This window comes from Callorhinchus milii, unplaced genomic scaffold (assembly GCF_018977255.1).
Source record: "Callorhinchus milii isolate IMCB2004 unplaced genomic scaffold, IMCB_Cmil_1.0 Scaffold7, whole genome shotgun sequence".
Lineage (NCBI taxonomy): Eukaryota > Metazoa > Chordata > Chondrichthyes > Chimaeriformes > Callorhinchidae > Callorhinchus > Callorhinchus milii.
This window is the reverse complement of record NW_024704748.1, coordinates 8,729,241-8,750,889: the sequence shown is the minus strand read 5'-3', so window position 1 is coordinate 8,750,889 and position 21,649 is coordinate 8,729,241. Positions and strand designations below refer to the sequence as shown.

Here is a 21,649-nt window from a genome sequence, read left to right as displayed (position 1 = left end):
TTTATTATTTTAAAAACCTCAATTAGAGACATAATAATTCTGCAAGAAGAACGTAATATCAAATGCAAAGAATTCCCTGTTGGAGTAATGCATTTGGAGACTGCATCTAGGAGGCAGAACAAATTAGAAGATTTTAAATCCTCACAAACCCACCTTCGTTTTTACCATGCTTATGTTAGTTTTATTTTGAGAGTTTCACACAGTTCTTATTGTTGAGCTGACTTAGTTCCCATACATGAGGACCAGTAACTCACATGCATGTGTTGTTGCCTTCATCAGTGGCACAGTGACCAGAACAGAAACAATGAAGACTTGGCTCTGCATCTTCAGGAGCAACTGTGGCACCATTTGCTTTCATGCCTGTTCCCATGAGCATGCTATCAGGATTCTGACCTGTAATATAGGAACAAAATGTTTATTAGAGCAGAGCGACATCAGAAAGATAACTAATTGGAGCATTGACAATTTTGCTAGTTTTCCCCTCACTTTTTTGTATCCCCAAGGCAACCATCAACCAGTACCTTTATTCAGGAAGGTGGTTGGGAGAAAGGTGACCTGAATAATTCACCCTATAACATCCTCAACCTAGAATTGGGTCAGGCTATATTGTTTGCTGCACAAAGAATGGAGGTAGGTGCTATTCTTCATTATAGTTCTTTGTGCAGCCGCTGCTTTGTTTTTCCAAAAACGATTTAGCTTCAGTTCTGGACATGGTCCAGTTTATTATGTCATTAGTGATGTCCCCACACCCACCGGATATCACAGGGAATCAACAAAGATTTTAACCTATTTGCTCCCTGCCCAAATAGTAGTGCTCACCAAGAAATGCCTCTAAAGCTCAGACGATTTCACTCTTGGCTTAATATGCTGGCTTCCATTGATGTTGTTTAGACGGAGAGCTGAACAAATTGAGAATCACCAAGGTTCCCATGCATGTGGGTCAACTAACAGAGCAGTGGCAGGCAGCTCTGACCAGGCTGGGTTTGATGTGACTCAATGATATATATTCTGCACAGGTGCAGAGCCAGAGATGAAATGAACATCCAACAGAACAGTACTGGAAATCAGTAAGCAAGAAAAATGTCGCCGATATTCGGCACAGCTCTTGGCCTCTGCTACTGTTACCTTGTTAGAAACGTTCTGTTAAAGGTGCAGTCAAGGTTCCATAAATGTGGACAGCGTAATGTCAGATACACACTGGTATCACTGGTTCTGGGCCAAAAAATGGCTTTTTTAAAAAATATAAAGCCTGTAGCTGTCAGCTCCTCCATTTGAGCTTTTTCTTCAATCAACCGCTGAGGAAGGTGAGCACAAATTGCCCTGAAAGTTTACTGCTTTTTATGCCAGAAACTCTTTCCACTCAGCATCTATTGAGATATGCTCCTGATGTGAAAGATGATACATAAATATAAAGTGTATTGCCTTTATATTGTATATTCAAGCCAAAACCCTACTAGGTAGGTGGTCCTAGCTGGACAAGTAGCGAGAAGCTTGCCATACAATGTTCTCCATGGAAAAAGGACTTTGCTGTGCGCAAAGTGGCTGCTGCGTTCACCTATAAACAGTCAAATCACTAGACTGGATAGTAAACAACAACAACAAAATTACATTTGTATTGCGCCTTTCATGTCGGAAGGATGTCCCAAGGCGCTGGACAGACAGAGTTACGGACCTGAGCTGGGGGTTGGGGTGTGGGGGGGGTGGGGGTGGGGGGGAGGAGGGAGGGTGGAAGGCAGGGGGGGAAGCAGGGAGATTGAAAGCACAGTCGAAGAGTGGTCTTGAAGGTGACAAGGGAGAGGGCGAGACGGAGGGGCAGCAGGCTGGAGTTCCAGAGGGTGGATGCAGAGTGGCGGAGGGCCCGACCGCCGATAGTGGGGTGAGCAAGGCGGGAACGTGTAGCAGGCTGGAGCCCGCTGATCGGAGGGAGCGAACGGGATTAGGAGGTTGGAGCGCTAGGGGGGAGCAAGACCGTGGAGAGCTTTGAAGGTGAGGACCAGGATCTTGAACTGTATCTTCTGTATGATGGAAAGCCAGTGGAGTTGGGCAAGGATGGGAGTGATAGGGTCGCAGAGCCTAGTGCGGGAGAGGACACAGGCTGCAGAGTTCTGGATGATCTGCAGCCTGTGGAAGGAGGAGTTTGGGAGGCTGACAAGCAGTAAGTTTGCATAGTCGAGCCTCGATGTAATGAAGGCGCGTATGAGGGTTTCGGTGGCCTGCAGTGTGCGACAGCGTCGGAGCCGGGCGACGTTGCGGAGGTGGGGGAAGGCAGAGCGGTTCATGGCGCAGATGTGGGGTAGAAAGCATAGCTGAGGGTCAAACAAGACCCCAAAGTTCTGGACTGACTTAGCAGTCTTAAAATCTTGTGAAATGCTTTGAGAGCTCTTAACAATGTGATAAGTTGCTAGATAAAATACAGGATAGGGAGCACTGATTAAACTCCAGCAACTCAATACACTAGCTAAGATCTTTACATTAACTCTGAAAAATATAGTAACCATTTCAGGAAGCAAATTCTTAATAAAAGTAGTGCTGAACAATAATAATAATAATACTGCTTTATTGCCACCTGAATGTGCTATACACCTCACCAGTCAATCACACAGAATTAATCTGTTTTTCATACTTTCTGAAATCTCAAACATGCATTTGGGAACAACCCTCCCCAAAACATCTGCAGCAGAAATTAAGAAACAGCCTGGCAATCAGTTTGCAAGCAAATATCCTGGTTATCGACCTGTGTAATGACTAACTGTGTCTTAGGGCCACACAAATACGTTTTATTCTTCCTTTCCTTATTTTCATCTATCATCTGCAATTCTAATTTTTAAGGTATTTAAGAAAATAAATGTTTTGATAATGACCTTCCAGTATACTTTCATATTAATGAAGTATAAACAGGATTTCTCCATTCAATGTATAAAATTATAGTAACAAGTCAATTTCTGGTTATTCGTTTATCAATCACCATCCATTTTTCGATTGTTTCATTGAATCAGGCCCTATCTGCATCGTGTGAGTTAAATATGAAAGAATCCCTCAGCCTTTTATGTCTAACTGAAAAGTAAAGTCATTTCCTCTTGGTTATCTTTGCTAATATTCCATCATCATTCAAATTCATCCCAAAATTTTAAATTCATTGTTGTATGTAGGGCTTTGCTGGTGCAAATTACAACAACTTTAATTTATTTAGCATGCTTCATGCGTGGAAGCGTCTCTGAGTGCTTAGCAATGGCAGAGCCTGACCCTGAGCCGGGAGGAGGTGACCATAACCACGGTCAAAGAGGAAGGTCTTTAGTCATAATCTAAAAGAAGGGAAGGAGGGGGAGGGTTTGAAGGAAGAGAGTACCAAAGCTTTGGGGCGTAGTAGCTGAAAATGCAACCGCCAATGATGGAGCAGAGGGGACGAAAAACAAACAGAAGGCTAGAGCCACCTAAGCAGAAGCAGTGGAGAGTGGAGTGGGGAGAAATCAGGTCAGAAAGGTAGGGAGGTGCAAGAGAGTGACAGGATGTGTAGACGAGTGAGAGGATCTTTAAATCAATCCATTCAGTGACTGGGAGCCAGTGGAGCCTGGCGAGGACTGTTGTGATGAGTGTACGGAGCTTAGTCTGGGTGAGAATACAGCCGTCGGAGTTCTGAATCATTTGTAGTTTGTGGGGAGTGGAGCTGGGGAGCCCGGGAGGAGGGCATTGGAGTAGTTGAGGCAGGAGGTGGCAAAGGCGTGGGCGAGAGTTTCGGTTGCATTGTGGGTGAGGTATGGCCAGAGGCGGGCAATGTGACGGAGGTAGAGGAAAGTGGTTTCAGTTAGGAACTAGATGTGTGGGAGGAAGGACAGCTGGAGGTTGAACAGTCTTTGTCTTAATAACATTCACTTCCATCAGTAAAGTATTTTGAGACATTTCTTTTACATGAAAAACGCTATACAAATCTGAGTTGTTAAATTTCTTTGACATGAACACATCGTTTAAGGATCAAGAGAAAATTTCTACCAGACATCATCTTCTCACTGAGGTTCGTACTGTTCTGTTGAGTTCCACTGAAGGGCACTGCGTTGTCTGGTTATTTCATAAGCCATGTTTACAATTACTGAAGCCAAATGATGACTTCCTGCAAGTGATTAATGTTTGTTCTGTTTTTTGAAACTGGATGTAATAAAACCGCTTGTATTGTCTCCAAGAGCTGCTGAGTATGTTGTGCGCAGGAAGCAGCCAGTGTGTGGAGAGAAATAAACTCTCCAGCAATCAATCCAATGACTTCCTGTATGAGGTTCCTGCAGTTAGAAACCTAACAGCACAATACATCTCTGCTTCAGCAGAAACCAGCATTCAGCCACATGTTTTTCCAAAGCAGAAATTGAAGTCTAGAATCCACTGGACTGTTACTATTTTTATGTACTTTCAACAAACGGAGTTAATGGAACAATTTTTCGGTCCCAACATCAATAGATTCTCAAAGTATTTGAAAACAAGTTTATAAGTGTTGTGTAAACTTGTTTTAAGTACTAGTCACCACTCCCTTTTCTATTTCCCTCAAAAACGTACTAGACGTTAGCTGGCATTTAAGTTCAGACAGTAGCATTCATGCTTCTGAGTCAGACATTTATAGGTTCAGGTCTTGCTTTAAGTCTTGGATCTTATTTTGTTGGGCAACCAAAACATTGTCCAATGGTAGCCAATCTTTTGGTTGGTCAACAAAATAAATGTTCTTGATTGCCATAAATGAAGAAAAACCTGGAAACACACTACCGATCAAACACAGATTTACCTTGTTAACGTGAATGTCGGGGACAACCTCTTGACGGTCCCGAGGGCCGGAACCGGCCAGTGGGCTGTAGTTTGGTTGGCACTGATCTGTGCTCACTCTCCACTAATACTTGTGTGCTGCATTGTTGCAGATGTGGTTATGTGGATGAAATGCTAAAGACCAAGCTCCCATCTGGTGGATATTAAAGATTCTATGGTACGATATGAAATGAGAACCGAGTTTCTGGCCAACAACGCTCCAGATTAATTGGCCATTCATCTTATAGAACTTTGATGTCAGCAAAAAAACACTTTAGCATTTATTTTGACAATATAGGTGCTAAAAATAAAAAAAACTATTCACTTCAGGCTATATTTTGACAGAATGATAATGAGTTTTAACCTATTTCCATTTCAAACTGTATATTGACAGATATCTGTCTATGCTAAATTTATTTTATGGTGTATAATTTTTGCCTTCAAATTTAAGTATAATTATTATTTTTTAGCCAGGGTAAAGCTCCCCAGTAGGTTTTTGGCAAAGGCGTCCTCTGCCAAGAAGCTAAATGTCCTACCTCAGAAGGAGATGGGATATCCATGAAAATGTAAACAGCATTTGTGTTTCGTGCAGACGTAGTTACAGAATGCAGCCAAGATCGATCAAAGAGTGAACTTATCTTATATAATAATAATAATTTGGTCACTCAATCCACGATTGTTTGTGGGACACTGCTGTGCACAATTGGCTGCCGTGTTTCACCCACAAAATATGCAGTGACTGATCTTCAGGTACTTCGAGAAATTTGCATTTTGGAGCAAAACAGAGACCAACATTTGCACAATGTCCTCAGCACAGCTATTTTTTGAATAAGCAATTGAAACATTTGGACTCTAGTAGTCCAAAGAACTATTGACAATTTTTCATAATAAACACCACAGGAGCTTCACTCTGAAAATTAAAAATACCACCACTAAAAAAAAGGGCAAACAGAATTATGGCAAGGATCTTTTACTTCTGAATTTCCCTGGCATAAATATTACACCGTAATAATGTTGACTTGATCCTAAAAAGATCAAAAGGAAGTACACCATAATTTAAATATTATTTACACTGCACGTGTAACCCTTCCTTTCGTTTGACTCTGTAAGCAAGTGTTGAAATATTGTGGTATTCAAATCTAAAACTATGCATTCAAATACTCAAAGGAAAAAGTTTGAATTTGAAATTATCGAATAACTAAAATGTACAGGTTAAAATATAATTAGGGGTGGAGGCACTACCCCTATGAAGGCTGGGCAAGAACTCTCATTGCAAAAGTAAGGGTAACAAGCTGTTTGATATTTAAGAGAAAGCAGCACTTGAGAATGCTTTGAAATAGGAAGGGTGAAGCTCCCATTTTGACATTAGTAGTGTTCATCATGAAAACTTCCCAATAGTTCTTTGGGTAACTAAGACCTCTGGATTTGTTCAATTGATTATTAATAATAATAATAGCTGTGATGAGGATATTGCAAAATGCAAATTCTGGAAGTAGCGTTGAAAGTGGATAGTTCCCAGCAACCACCCGTCCAACGCAACCAGTGGCCACTCTTTTTTACGCCTTGTCGAGGTAAAGACCCTTTTCAGCAGCCAGTTCTCAGTGAATTTAAGTGTATTGTTCGGTAATGTATTACCCATTTCCGCGCGACCGAGTGCTGACTCTCGCTAGACTGCCCATGTGATGCCCACAGCTTCCCGCTTCACTGGTGAGACAGCGATGGTAAAGTACCAGGAGGCCGAGCAGGAGTCAACATGCTGGCCTGTGGAATTTTTGGGCCGCAGAAAATTTTAAAAAAAGTGTTCAGTTCCAATCAATGAACCCTTACTCAGATGCCACCCCGATACAAAGGCCACTTTACTCCAGCCCCGAGTGGTTGCTAAAAACAGGTTTGACTGTATAAAATGCAGGAACAGTCCGTCTTTTGAAAGTTACATTTCTCCTCTCTCTTCACAAATAGAAGACACATGTCAAGCATGTTCCTACTGAAACTATATAGCAGCTGACACTAACTGATCAATCAAGGGGAATAGTTATAAGCTTACCTTGGATCTGAAGAATTAGCAGTAGATAGGCTCCAAATACCAGAACACCAACTCGACGTACAGTCATTATTCTTAGTAAAAATTATGTTCTTTTGCTATGCAGATTTGTTAACAATTGCTCCCTGCTGCTGGCTTAGCTCCGAATGTAGGTGTGCACGGGAGCTCCTGCACACTTTTTCAGGGGTGGCAGATGGAGGAAGAAGTAGAAAAAGTACTGTTTTGTTCTCACTTTTTCTGGCAGTTGACAACCCTGAAAGAAAGTAGAAAGATGAGATTAGCAGCCATTTGCCCTCAAAACAAGCCCTTGACAAATTTTATCCAATTTCAAAACAGCTACAAAATCTAATCTCGGCAGAAGATTCAGTGGGATGGTGTGAAAAGTTCAAGAACTAGCTAATCATTGTAACCATGCATCTTACTCCCAGTCATGGTTAGGTTTCTTCTGTCATTATCTTTTCGTCAAGCAAAATTTTTTTGCTCAGTTAGGTGTCTTAACACACACGGAAACCCATTACCATGTTGAGTATCCAGATCAGACATGTGCATGCTACCTGTAGATGGAGATTTCTCTTTGGTTAGAATCTACTTTCCTGCCCCGGAGGAATGCACCTTGTATGCCTAATTTCTGAAAGTGTTAGGCACAGGCCGACGAGACCAAAACTTGGGGACCCCAGAGTACGCGTTGAGGCACTGTTGAAACTTAGCCAGTTAAGGTAACCATTGCAGGTACAATCTGGCAAGCTTCGCTCTGCTTGTCCAGCCTGATCGTTGGTCTTAAGATTTGTAGCATTAACAAATCAGGTAGGAAGAATCTCTGCTCCCAGTGACTTGTTTCTACTCCAAGGTCTGCCCACAATCCAGGCTGGCTGGTCCTTGGTCAACCGTGTATTGAAGTACTGAGGACCCAACTGTCTTAGGAACTGAACAACCAGAGGGTTCCATTGCCAAGCAGGTCAACTTGGAGCCAGCTCAGCCCCAAGGAGACTGTGCTCACCTCTGCCACAAAGAAGATAATTACGAGCTGGTCAATCAACATCTGACAAAATCACACATAGGCAAGTGTCCAAAGCCTGCAGGAATACAATTCTTTTTGTGGCCTCAACTCAACATTTCATTCCTCGTAATTTGCAGGTGCAAATTATCACTTTGTAGTTAACAGAAGCACACAATGTTCTACAACGGATATAAGAGCTGTGCCAAGGGTAAATAAGAGTAACAGAGATTTGTGCAGTGTTGAAGCGATGGGAAAATCCTGAATCTGCTGATGCTTACTTGGTAGTTTGTTCTCAGCTCTTTCCCATGCATCATTGTGTGCCCCTGAAGGCAAGTAGCCAATCTGTGCCCAGCCCTCAACAAATTCAACAGAATCTTTCCCCTTTATAGCATTTACAGGGTAGTGTCTTCAATGCAAGTTCAGTCAATCATATTCAAGCAACTACCCTCTGTTAACATCCACTCTGGAACAGCCCGATTCCCACATCAACAATAAACAAACAAACAAACAAACGTGAAAAGCGCTATATCAAATGCAAGGATTATTATTATTATTATTATTATAACCCTTACTCAAAGTTATCTAAAGGCAACTTTGGTTCAGTAGCAGAGCTGCTATTAAAGACAGGTTTGATTTTAGCTGTTTCAGCCACTTAGGGGTCAGTAACAATTAGCCTTGACACCATCATCAAGATTCAGGTCAACGTCTCTTCAGTGGGAAAGTTACTCCGTAACTCTGTCTGTCCAGCGCCTTGGGACATCCTCCCGACGTGAAAGGCGCTTTACAAATGTAATTTTGTTGTTGTTATTTTATTTGTATGAAACACCACAATAATGCTTCAAATACAGCTTGAACATAAGAAGTCCAATTTGAGAGAGGGAGGAAAAAATTCCTTTGTGCAAGTGTTGTGGAAAAACAAAATTTCCATAAATTGGTAGGAATTGGACTTGTAAACTTACAGAGTCTCACTTCAGTTTCTAATGCCAACTCGCATTACAACCGAATGACTGAAATTTACAAATCAAGTTGTTGTTGCAGTCGGAAAGAGTTTACATTTAATAATGGATCGGTTAAATGTTTAGGGGAGCTAAAAAAAATCAACAAACCTTAAGAGCAATTTAATACTACAGTACTCCTATAACTTTACCCTAAAAGTAGTACCTCCGCACATATAGGTCAGTGCTCCAGGTACTTTTTGAAAGAGCAAGGTGAGCTTCAGGAAAGGAGGAATAATACGCAGTCAGTGTTGGGTTAAAAATAGTGTGTTAAAAATCTGCAATTCAAACTGAGAGTGTAGGATCACCTGATATAGGAACATGCTGTGTTTTAGACAGTTTGTGGGCGTGTATGTTGGTGAGGGGCAGCAATTGAGGTTAAAAAAAAAGGAGCAGAGGAAGGAATGTCTAAAATAACATGCATAAAATACATAAAGAGGCATAAAGAAATTGCTTTGCCAAGCTTACTGGAATTCTATGGAACTGGGCCAAGAGCAAAATAAAAGCAGTTGAAGCCAAAGAGCTGCACTTGATTGTCAGGTGCCACACTGTTCTACAATCTCTTTATTTTACTGTTGGTCCGTGTTCCTTGGAGGATCCAGCGTGTAATACAGATGACCTGAAGGATGTTGTCATATCACACAACAAAAAAACGAAACATTTATGACATCATCACATGTGCTTTCACATCGGCAGTGCATTTGGGTGACCTGCAAAAATGGTGTATATAGCTGACCCCATGATCCCTAAACCAATCTCCAAGGTGACAGTCTGGTGCTCGGTGAACAGTCGATTTACAAGCTATGCCAATGTTAGTGAGGTAGTCATCAGCATCAAATAAGCTAGCCAAACTGAACACCAGTTGGATATCAATCCAGTCATTGAAAGTTAGTTATGCAGCTGCATTTAATAAGGACAACATTAAATAATCTTAAATTTGCAAGAAACATAGCCTGGGAGGACACATACCATATAATTTATTTATGGACAATATTATCAATACCGAACTACTGTGGAAAAGTATTATCAGGAGCAGTAATATGACTCCCTTATTTTGGAAAACGTCTTTTAAATTACACTGGGAGTACAGTATTCTGTAGTCATTACAACTTCAAAGAAATATATAAAGTTGAAAGATGACTATTCATTGATGTAGAGAAAAGTTAACACTTTACATTCTGACCCAGGTGGAAGTTGTCCATGGTTCCCATATTTTCACTGGAGCTGAGAAAGTGATGAAAGGGTGATGTGACAGTTGTCTCCATGGTCATGAAGGGTTATGTTATGGTAAATAGCAATACATTAATGCTTTTATACTGGAAGAGTATTAAGAATAAATACTTGGTCAGCGAGTCAGTAACAAGCAGACACAAATGTTTTGTGTCTGCTTATTAATGGGTAAGATTTTAATGTCCCTCCGTTCCACCATTGGTGGCTGTGCTTTCAGCCACTATGCCCCGAAATTCTGGAACTCTCTCCCTCAATCTCTCCATCTTGCCCCCTCTGTCCCCACCTTCAAATCATGCCTAAAGACCTTCCTTTTTGAACCTGCTTACGGTCACCTCTCCCCTCCCTTTCCCCCTGACTCAGCATCAGACTCAGTAACTGTCAAGCTCTCTGCATGAAGGGCACTATTTACATGCTAGTTGTTGTTGCTAGGCACGTTTCCTTACTACACATGGCTCTGTTCATCTAGCAGTAAGTAGGAACCTGGTTGTTAGTCAATTTGCAGATCGCTTTCTGGGGGTAATAATCCCATAAACAAATAAAATGATTTGGTCGCTCAATCCACGACTGTTTGTGGGACACTGCTGTGTGCAATTGGCTGCCGCGATTCGCCCACAAAATATCATTAATTCACTTTACAATATATTCTGTGAAGCTCTTTGAGGCATCTCAACGACATAATAAGGCACTATTTCAAATGCAAGGATTTTATTACATCTCCACAGCTTCCTTAAGCATTTCACATCTGAAGAGCAGTTCAGATTTTCCTTCACTAGATGCCTTCCCCACCTATGTGATCCTTTTTGTAATACGTATGTGCAATACTTTCCTTCATCCTGAGCTGCATCTCCTGATCAGACAATTCTTTGCTCATTCATATCTACTAGCAGTCGTAATAATTCCCAATTACCTGTTTATGCTTCATGTATCTGCTTTATTTCCTATTAGTTGCCCTAATGATGTTCACATTAGAGCAAGGAATCCTGTTTTTCCACACTAGTGCATCAATGTACATTGTGAAGCAGTGCTATTAACGTTTTTGTTAGGTGTCAAAATCGCAAGTACTAAATTCCTCAAGAGATAAGGAATGCTTCAACATGGCACTGTGATGCAAGTCTGCACCCACAATTTCTCACATAGTTGAACACCTGATTTTAACCATTCCACTGTGAGCCAGTGGAACGGCTCATAGAGGTCAGGAATATCTTCATGGAAAAGGAAGGAATGCTAAATAACAGGACAATACTTCTATTCAAATTGTCGGGGTCACAATTTCTATATTCCAAAATACATTCCGTTCCTTGCTAAAAAAAAGTAAACAGATTTTAAAATATGCCTCTTTCCCCTTCTGAATAACGGTACCATCCAAAGCTGGCTAAAAGGCTTAGAGCTACGATTAAGGATTCTCAATCAGCAAGCCCACTGTTTCCAAAGTGGGAGTACACATTCAGATGCCATTTTTCAGGGTATCAACTTAAAACTATGCAGTCAGCCTGGCTCATCTGCAGGACTTGGAAGGGCAGACTCGTCACTGGGGGAAGAAACTTTTTCCATTCAACTCCCGTTAGCCCTGCAGCCCAAAGCCCTAAATGGTATGGTGGTCCTAGGTGGACAAAAACTTTCCAAACAGTGGCAAGCTATGTGGTTTTAGCTGGTTACAATTCAGCAGTTATCCCAATGCACACGCTGGGGTCCCCAGGCCTTGGCTCTTGCCAACCTGCATCCATTACTCCCCAGGATTAGGTAAACTGGTGTTTACAATTTGTGTGCTGCCCAATTACCCACACTGGCTGTATCTGCAATAGGGCTTCCCTCCAAGGAAAGTGAGCATTCCATTCCAATAAATATTTCTGGAATTTCCATGTCAGTTGGGACGCATGAAACTCAGTTTGGTTTGGATACTCTTGAGCATGGTGATGAGTTTCCATATGTGTCGAGACACACAGCTGACCAAAAAAAAATCATGTAAAGCAGCATTGCCCAATCCAAGATCTCAAACTGCAACACCAGACACAAAAACTTCCAGAATCTGGCTAGCGCCATCTTTATGCTGCCAGAGTCACCCTTTCAGGCCAGTGATCCGATAAACAAAATACCAATTTAGTGACTAAGCTAGACTAGTAATCCAGGATCAAAATGATAAATCCAACTTTCTCAGGTGATGAGTAACTTGAGTTGCTGGAAGCTTCAATAACTTTAGAATGCACAATAGAGCATCAGTAAGAAGGATAAGAGAGATTACACATTTAGATATAAGATAAGTACATTTGCAAGGAGAAGAACAACAATTCCTCCAGTTTTCCAATGGTAAACTCACACTATGGTACAGCACGGAGCCACAGATCACATAAGCGTCCCATGTAATACTGTGGTTTGTGCTTAGTGTGTCAACCTGGCTCAGGTGGAAAGACTCCTGCCTGGAAAGGAGCTATATCAAATGCAAGATTATTATTATTATTGTTTAGCCGGTCTAGGCTGGGATAGCAGTGGAGCACTACATTTGGCTTCAACATCCCCAGCCTTGGGTGAGTAAAGACAAAAAAACCCAATTATGATTCCATCTCATTTCAGCTATTCAATTACCATGCTAGAAGTGGAATCCAGTTGAGTATAGGCCTAGGTTGGGGTACAATCATAATGCAGTCAGATAGCCTACCTGGCAACAAAAACTTATTCACTTCTCCTATCTAGATAATGAAGAGCCCCAATATTCCTACATTAGGCAAGATGAGCTACCCAGAAATTAGTCTAAAATCAAGATCTGTATGAATCCTGATGTGAACACAGAATTTAGAAGCATAGAAATTTTCAACAAATTTAGTCTTGTGTGCCTGTGCCACTAACACCTGTTGTTCTAAGCCACATTTTATTTTTTATTAATCCTATATTGCAGTGATTGCCCTTTATGATTTTACTGCTCAGGTGCTTATCTAGCTTGCTTTTCACTCTATTGATTAAGCCTCAATAGGCATTTGTAATGAATTCCACGCCTTAACAACACTCTGGTTTTGTGGAAACTAAGTTGTGTATTTTGAAACAATTGAACTGTAAAGAAAGTGTGCAGAGTGCTGGAAAGTGGAAGAGATTTACCTTAGAATGCCATTTATTCACACGCCATTCAACTGCACTTGTTTATCCAGTGGATCCAATACGGAAGTTGGATGTGGTTTGCAACAGTACTGGCAAAAAAAAACATTGGTGCCTGTGCAAGCAAAGTTGTTTGTTGGGTTTCTGGCTGGACGATCCTAGCAACTTTACTCATATGGCACCTGCGGGACTTCTTTGCCAGTAAGCAAAACTAATAGTCTTTACAATTTTAAGTATACATTTAGGGTTAAAGATAGATATTATAACAATCCTTGCATTTAATATAGTGCCATCACATAGTTGAGATATCGCAAAGCGCTTCACGGAATATACTGTAAGTGAACCGACTCTATATTTTGTGAGCAAAACGAGGCAGTCAATTGCGCACAGCAGTGTTCCACAAACAATCGTGATTGAATGACCAATTTTTTTAAAAAGGGATTAATACCCCCGCAAAAGCGATCCACCAATCGACTAACAACCAAGTTTCTACTTCTGCTAGGTGAACAGAGGCCTGTGGAGTAAGGAAACTTGCCCAATGCTTCGCCCTGCCTGGGAATCAAACCCAGGTCCTCTTGCATGCGTTCACGAATACTCTAACCACTAAGCTACAGGATTCCACATATTGTCAAGATACCAAGAGATAGAAAGTTAGAGAGGCAGTCAGAGACAGACAAAATGAGAGAGGAGACAGAGAGACAGACAGAGAGAGAGAGACAGACAGATAGGGAGAAACATACACACAGATACTCAGAGAGAAAGACAGTAAAAAAAATGAGGGAGAGAAGGGCTGGGACAGTGTAAACTATAGTGGCAGTATAATAATAATCCTATAATAATCCTTGCCTTTTATGTCCGGAGGAGGTTTCAAAGAGTCTCACAGGACTTATTGTAAAGTTTAGTGAGTGTATATTTAGTAGCTGATCATTTGTAGGGTAACTCCTGATGCAACCAAATGTTTTACTTGTAACAAATTTGTAATTTGTGTGCTGCCCAATTACCCATACTGGCTGTATCTGCAATAGGGCTGGTTCAAATTAGTGCAGAAAAACGACTCCCTATAGTATGATTGACAATAGGTCAAGTTATTAACAGTTTAGCTTGAGGGCTATCATAATCTCTACAGCAAATAATCCTTACATTTGATATAGTGGCTTTCACATTAGCTGGAAGTCTCAAAGTGCTTCACAGCATAAATGGAAAATAATAATACATTGTAAAATGGAGCGACTGTGTTTTTTGGGAGAATGCGGCAAACTCTATTTATACACAGCAATGTCCCACAAACAGCCATGAAGTGAATGATCAATGTTATCTGGGGGATTGTTGGTTAGGACACTGGGAGAAATTCTTCCTTTTCCAAATAGTGCCATGGGATCTTTAACTACCTGAACAGACACAATTTGGGTTTAATATCTCATTAGACGGGACGGCATCTCCAACAATGGAACACGCCCCCAGCACTGCATTTGGAGTACATGAGTTCGAAGTTCCGATGTGGGTCTTGAACCCACAACTTCCTGACTAAAAGACAAGCTACCAACTGAGCCAGGGTGACGCACAATCTTGATAAGCAAATTTTATTTGTTGACAACTGAATTCAAATCTTCACCAGTGAAGTATCTGCCTACAATGGCGGTTACTGCATTTGAACAAAATGAAAGCATATCTAGATGGTATCAAGGGAGTGAGCAGCTTCATCAAATCAGCAGTTGTACAGATTATTTATATCCAATACATTTATGCTGGATATTCCTTCCTTTGGATAGGATGTTAAATTGAGATCTGTCTACCTGTTCAGGTGGTTATTCAAGCTACTATGGCGTTATTTGAAATGTAGGGAATTTCTTCTTGTGTCTTGGCCAACAATCCCCCAAATAATATTGGTCATTTACTTCACAGGCATTTGTGGGACTTTGGTATGTGCAAATTGCCTACTGTATGTGTTTATTAAATATATAGTCGCTATACTTTACAGTAAATCCTGTGAAGCACTCCGAGATGAGCTCCTACATGGAAGGCACTGCATCAAATGTAATAATCATTATTATTCCAATCCCAATTATTTTGAGATTCGAAATTAATCTATATAGAACAAAAAGGGATAATGCTGTTTTAATTACAATTACAAGCAAAGTATAACAAATAGGGTTTCTACTGTCCTTTGTTTGCCAATCACTCTATCCTTCAATATTTTTTAACAAAGATATGGAGGAATGTCGCAAGACTTCCAAAACAACATCTGCACTTAAACAGTTAATTTAACACAAAGCAGATTTGTGTTAAGATGAATAGAAGGCTCCCATTGCCTTTCTTTGGCCTCTTGTTTCTGTGGGCTTGACCTCATGACCCCTGTCAGCCTGGCGCTATTCTTGAATGGCTAAACATGTCCAAGGTACTTGTTAAAGGATGTGCTGCAATTACCATCAGTAGCCATTTCCACCATTAATAACTTGATCTGTCTGCTCACTGGGGTCTTCATATATTTTATTTTAATTGTGGCTCAGAGCAGCATTCATGAGGACGTCAAATTAGTGGCAGAGTGGAGAGGTTTATGTCACATCTGATTTTCGCACGGAGAAACGACCCGTGACCTGTGGCCTAGTTTTCACACATCCATGACTCTTCCATAATGAGGAAACAAAAAGGTTTCCTTACTGCAAGGAACCGACAAAAAAAAACAAAGACAGAAGAACAAAGTCAGGGCCTCAAACTATGGCACCAACAGATTCCCATGTCAGCTAGTAGAGCCTACAGGGTGTTGGACCGTTTCCAACATGTTGACACACATTGCCATGATGACCCTAGTCACACTTTTTATAGACAGTACATCTCCATTATAACATTCTTCTTTATAGTGTGAATTTGGTTATAATGCAGGTACACTGTACCGTATACGGGACATATGTGCAGCCAGCCAGCACGTTTTCTGTATGCCAGCTGGCCTTTTCTACTAAAATGGCCGACTTCTGGGTCACCAGGTCACTGTGACATCACTTCCTGTTTGCTACACCTGCGCAAAGGATGAAATGACATAGGCAGTGACCAGATAATCATAATGTCAGTCATTTTTGCTTCTCATGAGTTCATTGCTTCTCATAACATGGACAAGTTTTGGTTCCCGGTTGCGTCACTTTCTGCTTTGCACGTCCGCAGAAAACAGAAAACAATGGCAGCGAAACCCTCATGACATGTAAATCAGCTTTGGTTAAGCGCACAAACTGGCCAGTGTTCAGGCATCAAGCTGGCCAGTGAAACCGCTATTGTATCTCACTATAGCGCAGGTTGGGATTTTATGGATCCATCATTGTGCGACAACAAGGATCCACTGTACCACAAGGCTGGATTCCCCAAATTCCTAGGACTCCCAGGTCAACTGATTTGCCCCCTTTGCATCTGTGTGCAAGAAGCAAGTATTGGTGTCCTGAGATTCTTCTCTCGAGTTTTGAATTTCCTTCAATTTTGCAGAGTGTACATCACTATTGCACAGTTTAACCAATGTTTTAAATTATTTTTGCTGTGATTAGGAGATTCCACAAATGTGATATTCTACAACTAAAAACTGCAAGTTTTAATAAAAATAAGTTTTCTGTAATTCTAGGAAAGCTCTTGCTGCCCTAATTCTCAATTTTTCACAAACTTTACATTCTACCCAACTGCAGATGTATGAAGGATTAAAACAGCTTCTGACAGCACAGTAAGTAAGTACTTTTGTGATATTGAATCATACTAAGAGGCGCCAGATTTGATCCCCTGTCTATGCGGATTTCATTTCTATCAACCCAGGCAGGAATAGAGTGCTAGAGTTAGCCTTGATGTTTCAGGAGTTGTAGAAAAGCATTAAGAGAGTTCAATCAGGTTTCTTACAATGTAGCAGTTGCTGATATCACATGGATATCACCTGAAAATGAATAAAATCAGTTGTAATATTCCCACTAACAGAAGGAACTTGCCTTTTCAATTCATTGAACTATCTACAGTTAATTTTTATTGTAGTTAAATGCAGTGGAACTCTGACAACTAGCCCCTGGGATAACTGGTCAACCCCACATAACTAGTCATCACTCAATATCCCAGCTATTCAAATACTTTGCACTTTCGAGATACTGTACTTTGGATAACTAGTCAACTTTCATAAATAGTCATTTGAGGTACTTCCCTTGGGGTGACAAGTTATTAGAGTTTCAGGGTGGCAACACTCATTTAAAATTTACTGTCTAGGTATACAACAGGAGGCGGCTCTGAGTGAGATGAAAAGGCTGCAGGTTACCATGAAACCATGAGCTAGCTGGAGTCATCCTCAGCAGTAGAAAAACAAATCTTTAGTTCAATAGTTTAATTGTAATGTTTTCTTTTTTGAGGAGTGTCTGAAAGAGTAACCAATTCTATTATTTTGGAGATGTAGAAGTTATTCCCCTGTGGATTGTAGAATGCAAAGTAAAAAGGCTGAGGAATACACAGAAATATATCAGAAATATTATAAGAACATAAGAATAGACCATTCATCTCATTGAATACCTTTTCATAAGTACATGGCTGATCTGCAACTATTACCACACCATTACCTAAACGCAGATGTGAAAGGAGCTATATAAATTTGTATTGTTGTACTGTATCTCCTTCTTAAATATTTCAATTGAGCTGGCTTCTACAACCTTCTGTGGCGATGTGCACTCCAGAATGCCTAGTCCTCCCAGTTACAAAGACTGGATTCATGTTGTAAGAATCTTGAATGTTCTGCAAACACCTGAACATTATATGTCCCTTATTCTTTATTTCAAAGCTGCCCCTTCAACCCCAATATCAATGGCCAAGCTTTCAGCCACTATGCCCTCATTCTTTTGAACTCTCCGCCAAATTTGCCTCGCACCTCTCCCTTCCTGAAAAATGTCCCTCTAACCACGCCTTCGGTCAACTTCTCCAAACCCCTCCTTTGCACTCTGCGTGCTGATCCCAATAGCCTTTGTAAACAACATTGAGACATTATTCTCTATAAAAGGAACTAGATACAAGTTGATTATCCACCCTAATTGGAAACAGCCCCATTACAGATAACAGACAGTGCAGATAATTGGACATCATATAAAATACAAATTGGCTTCAGCGTCATTTTTTTTCACATCAGGAGTTATACTGCTACTTTAATACATACTGTGCCATCCCTTCTCTCTCTGCCTTTTTTCTTTTTTACTTGGTCTTTTGTCTTTCTTTTGTTTTAGGTCTGTGGGTGTCTGCATCTCTTTGAGGATCTCTAACTTTTAATCTTTCTCTGCTTCTACAATATTTCTAACCCTAAACTGTATATTATATACTGCAAAGTGGTTTGAGTGTGGGGGGGAACGTAAACAGGGCAGCCAATTTACACACAGAAACATCTCACAAACACCCATGGAGTGAGCAACCAATTTTATTTGGGGGGATTGTTGACCATGGCACCGGGAGAAATTCCCTTTTCGAATATTAATGCAAGTATTCAAAAAGGTTGACCCAATCACACCCACCCTCGCTCGGCTCCAATGGCTCCCCATCCCTCAGAGGATCGTTCAAAATTCTCGTCCTCAGCTTCAAGGCCCTCCATGGCCTTGCCCCCCACCCACATCTCCGACCTGCTAAACCCTTATCTACATGTCCGCTCCCCCCGCTCAGCAGGCTCCGGGTTGCTCCATATCACCCATCCCGCCCCACCATCCCGCCTTCAGCCTCCCTGCCCCCACACTCTGGAACGCCATCCCACTTTCCTTTCCCCTCACTCCCTCGCCTCCTTCAAGGCAAACCAACCCTCCACTTCGGCCGTGCCTTCAGTCACCCTCCTATCCCCCCACTCCCCACCCCCCCCCACCCCTCCCATTTGGGTCCTAATCCCTGACTGTTCAGTGCCTTGGGACATCCTCCCGACGTGAAAGGTGCTTTACAAATGTAATTTTGTATTGTATATTGTAGAGGTATAAATACTTAGCTTTGCTCCTGTCAAAAAAAGGTCCTGTTGGTACACGTGGTTGAAGTTCTGCCCATGAGTGCAAAGGTTGCTAGGATTGCACAGCCAGGCTCAAACCTTCCCTAGCAACCTCATACTCAACTTTATGTCCAAATTGATGTTAGTTTAAATGAGACATCCCCTTATGCAAGTTCAGATTTGACACAAATAGCAATAAAAATAAAGACAAAATTGGAGCTGAATTTTCCTCTGCCCAACATCGTGACTGGACAGATGGATCTTAAGTCTTTTCTGGTCATGTATATTCTTACAGCAGTCCCAAATCACTACGACTATCAAGTGGTACTAGCTAGTTTAAAATTTTCTTCAAACAAATGTTTATATTTTGAACATATATGTGTGAAAGGAATCTTCCAGAAATTTGGATGGATAGGTTAGATGAACCAATGGTCTACTTCGGTCTGCAACAGTTGTAATGTATAACTTGTATATGGACCTCCTACAAACGCATGTAACATAAATGTGCATTTGTGTCTCTTTGAGAGGGTCTTTAACTTTCAAACCTCTTTCTCTTTTTTCTAATGCTAAGCTGTAGACAGTAACAGAGATTTAATAAATTTGATTTTTGAACACTGTTCTCAGAAAATAGTATAATACTCTTGTACAACTTTAAACCAAGCAACATTATTTTGCCCAATCCTTTAACCTGCCTGATAAAAAAAGACAAAGAACAGAGATTCAGTATTTGGCAAATGTACCAGCCTGGTTCAAGTGTTCTTTTCAAGTACCTTTACTGTGCTATCGGTGGCTTTGTGGTAAAGCTCACCTGTCCTTCCTCTATGTGGAGTGACCAAATTTTATTTTTTAAATTGAAAAGGGTTCTGATTTAAAATTATTTCTCTAAATGCAACACAATAATTGTACCCAAGAACATACAGGATTCAGTGCAGCAGTGCTGTGAGTATGAAAGATCACAGATCAGCAGGTAGTTTAGCCGTGAGTTTTCTGAATACAGTGGGCATATCCATGCTTTTCATTTCCACAAAGAAATACACTTTCTTTTTTCTGCTCCCACGACACCCCTGCCCCCCACTCCGACCTTCACTGTATACTGTTCTCATCAGTTAGAAGCGTGACATCCCAAAACCATCTCCATGGATACAGTCAATGTCTTTCCTGCACTGGAGGATCATAGATTATATTGCAATCCAAGTTCAATGAGAGATGATAAAATATCTCTTCCCCAGCTGCAGAGAGCTGGAAGAAATACAAACTCTCTGTATACCCTAATGAATAAAAGTGATGTCCAGTGTAACATTGAACACAGACTGCAGATAAAAGGTTTGAATGCTGAACTGTTGTGAGTTAGCTGATCTCGACTGGAGGAATGCTATGGAAACTAGAATTGGCCTCAGGACCTTAGGTAAAAACAATTCAAAGTTACAGAGTTATTTACAGAGTGAAATGAAAACAGGCCTTCAGCCCAACTACTTTGCACCAGTGCTTACACTCCACATGAACCCTCTCCTCTCCTATTCCTCTCAACGTTCTGAGATATTATCATGCGTGAAGGGCGCTATACAAATGCAAGTTGCTATTGTACGATACCTTCTATTCGCTTCCCCCTCATATATGCATCTCCCTATTCAATGACCAGTTTGAGATGCTGTGGTGTGGACATCAGCTGACGGCAGGAATAAAGCTTTTAATGTCCCTACTCGTTTCTGTAGTCACATAGCAAGAACAGTGTGGTAATGGGTGATAATTGTCAAGTGGATAAAATTTGTAGTGAACAATTTGTGAAAACTTACAACTGGCAAAACTTGCAACCTAGTTAGAGGAAAAGAATGTTTAATCCTACTAATGCTGATACTATTTCTACTCCATTACCTACTTCTGTTGTTTCTTTTACCAATCCTAAATAAGATGGAAAATCAAAGTGTTAAGTGAAGCAATGGGACACAAAGATAGAACAAAAAGGAAATGGTGGAAAATACATCAAATCTACTGAAAGACAGAAAATCCCAACTAACCTAGCTAAGGAAAAGTAGTTGCAAACGATCACAAGGAACTATCTAAATTATACAGCGAACATTGCACTGCACTTAATCTAGAATGTACTCCATTAAATAACTCATTAAAGGCTGACAGATTAAAATGCTGATAGTATTCTTGATTGCTTTTTTGCAAAGGAGGTTTAGTGCACATATGTGAGATCTTCACATGAGCTCTGTAGCTATTTAACTGAAGGTTTTACTTCTGAGAAGAGCAGAGCTGATGTGGCAAGAAAGTGAAAATGTACTGCTTATCGCCTCACTGTATAATTGTCTTTGGCTAGCAAGCATTCAACTTGATGGTAAATTGGCCCCTTTAAATGAAGGTCACCATATTTAACACAAATGCACCTTGGCACAAAGGAAATAGTCCACATGCCTGGGGATTGACGTTGTGTGCTTAAATGGCTGCTCGAGGCCAGGAAACTGCAAGGAAACAACAGTGTGAAAAACAGACAACATCTGTTTACAAATACATCATCCATTTTCTTCCTGTTCCAATGTGCAGCCGTCATCTACCAATCTAAACATTAT

The 21,649-nt window shown here is 40.9% G+C and overlaps 1 protein-coding gene across 3 annotated transcripts in view; it reads right to left on the bottom strand.

Moving 5' to 3' along the window:
* bmpr1aa (bone morphogenetic protein receptor, type IAa) overlaps positions 1 to 21,649 on the bottom strand; it is a 109,353-nt gene that overhangs the window by 20,910 nt on the left and 66,794 nt on the right. For all 3 annotated transcript variants that reach the window (XM_007899319.2, XM_007899318.2, XM_007899320.2), the window contains 2 exons: positions 6,824 to 7,073; positions 255 to 393 (listed from right to left, as the gene is read on the bottom strand). In XM_007899319.2, coding sequence (XP_007897510.1) covers positions 255 to 393; positions 6,824 to 6,890 — 206 coding nt within the window. In that variant the 5' untranslated portion in view covers positions 6,891 to 7,073. The remainder of the gene's footprint in view (positions 1 to 254; positions 394 to 6,823; positions 7,074 to 21,649) is intronic.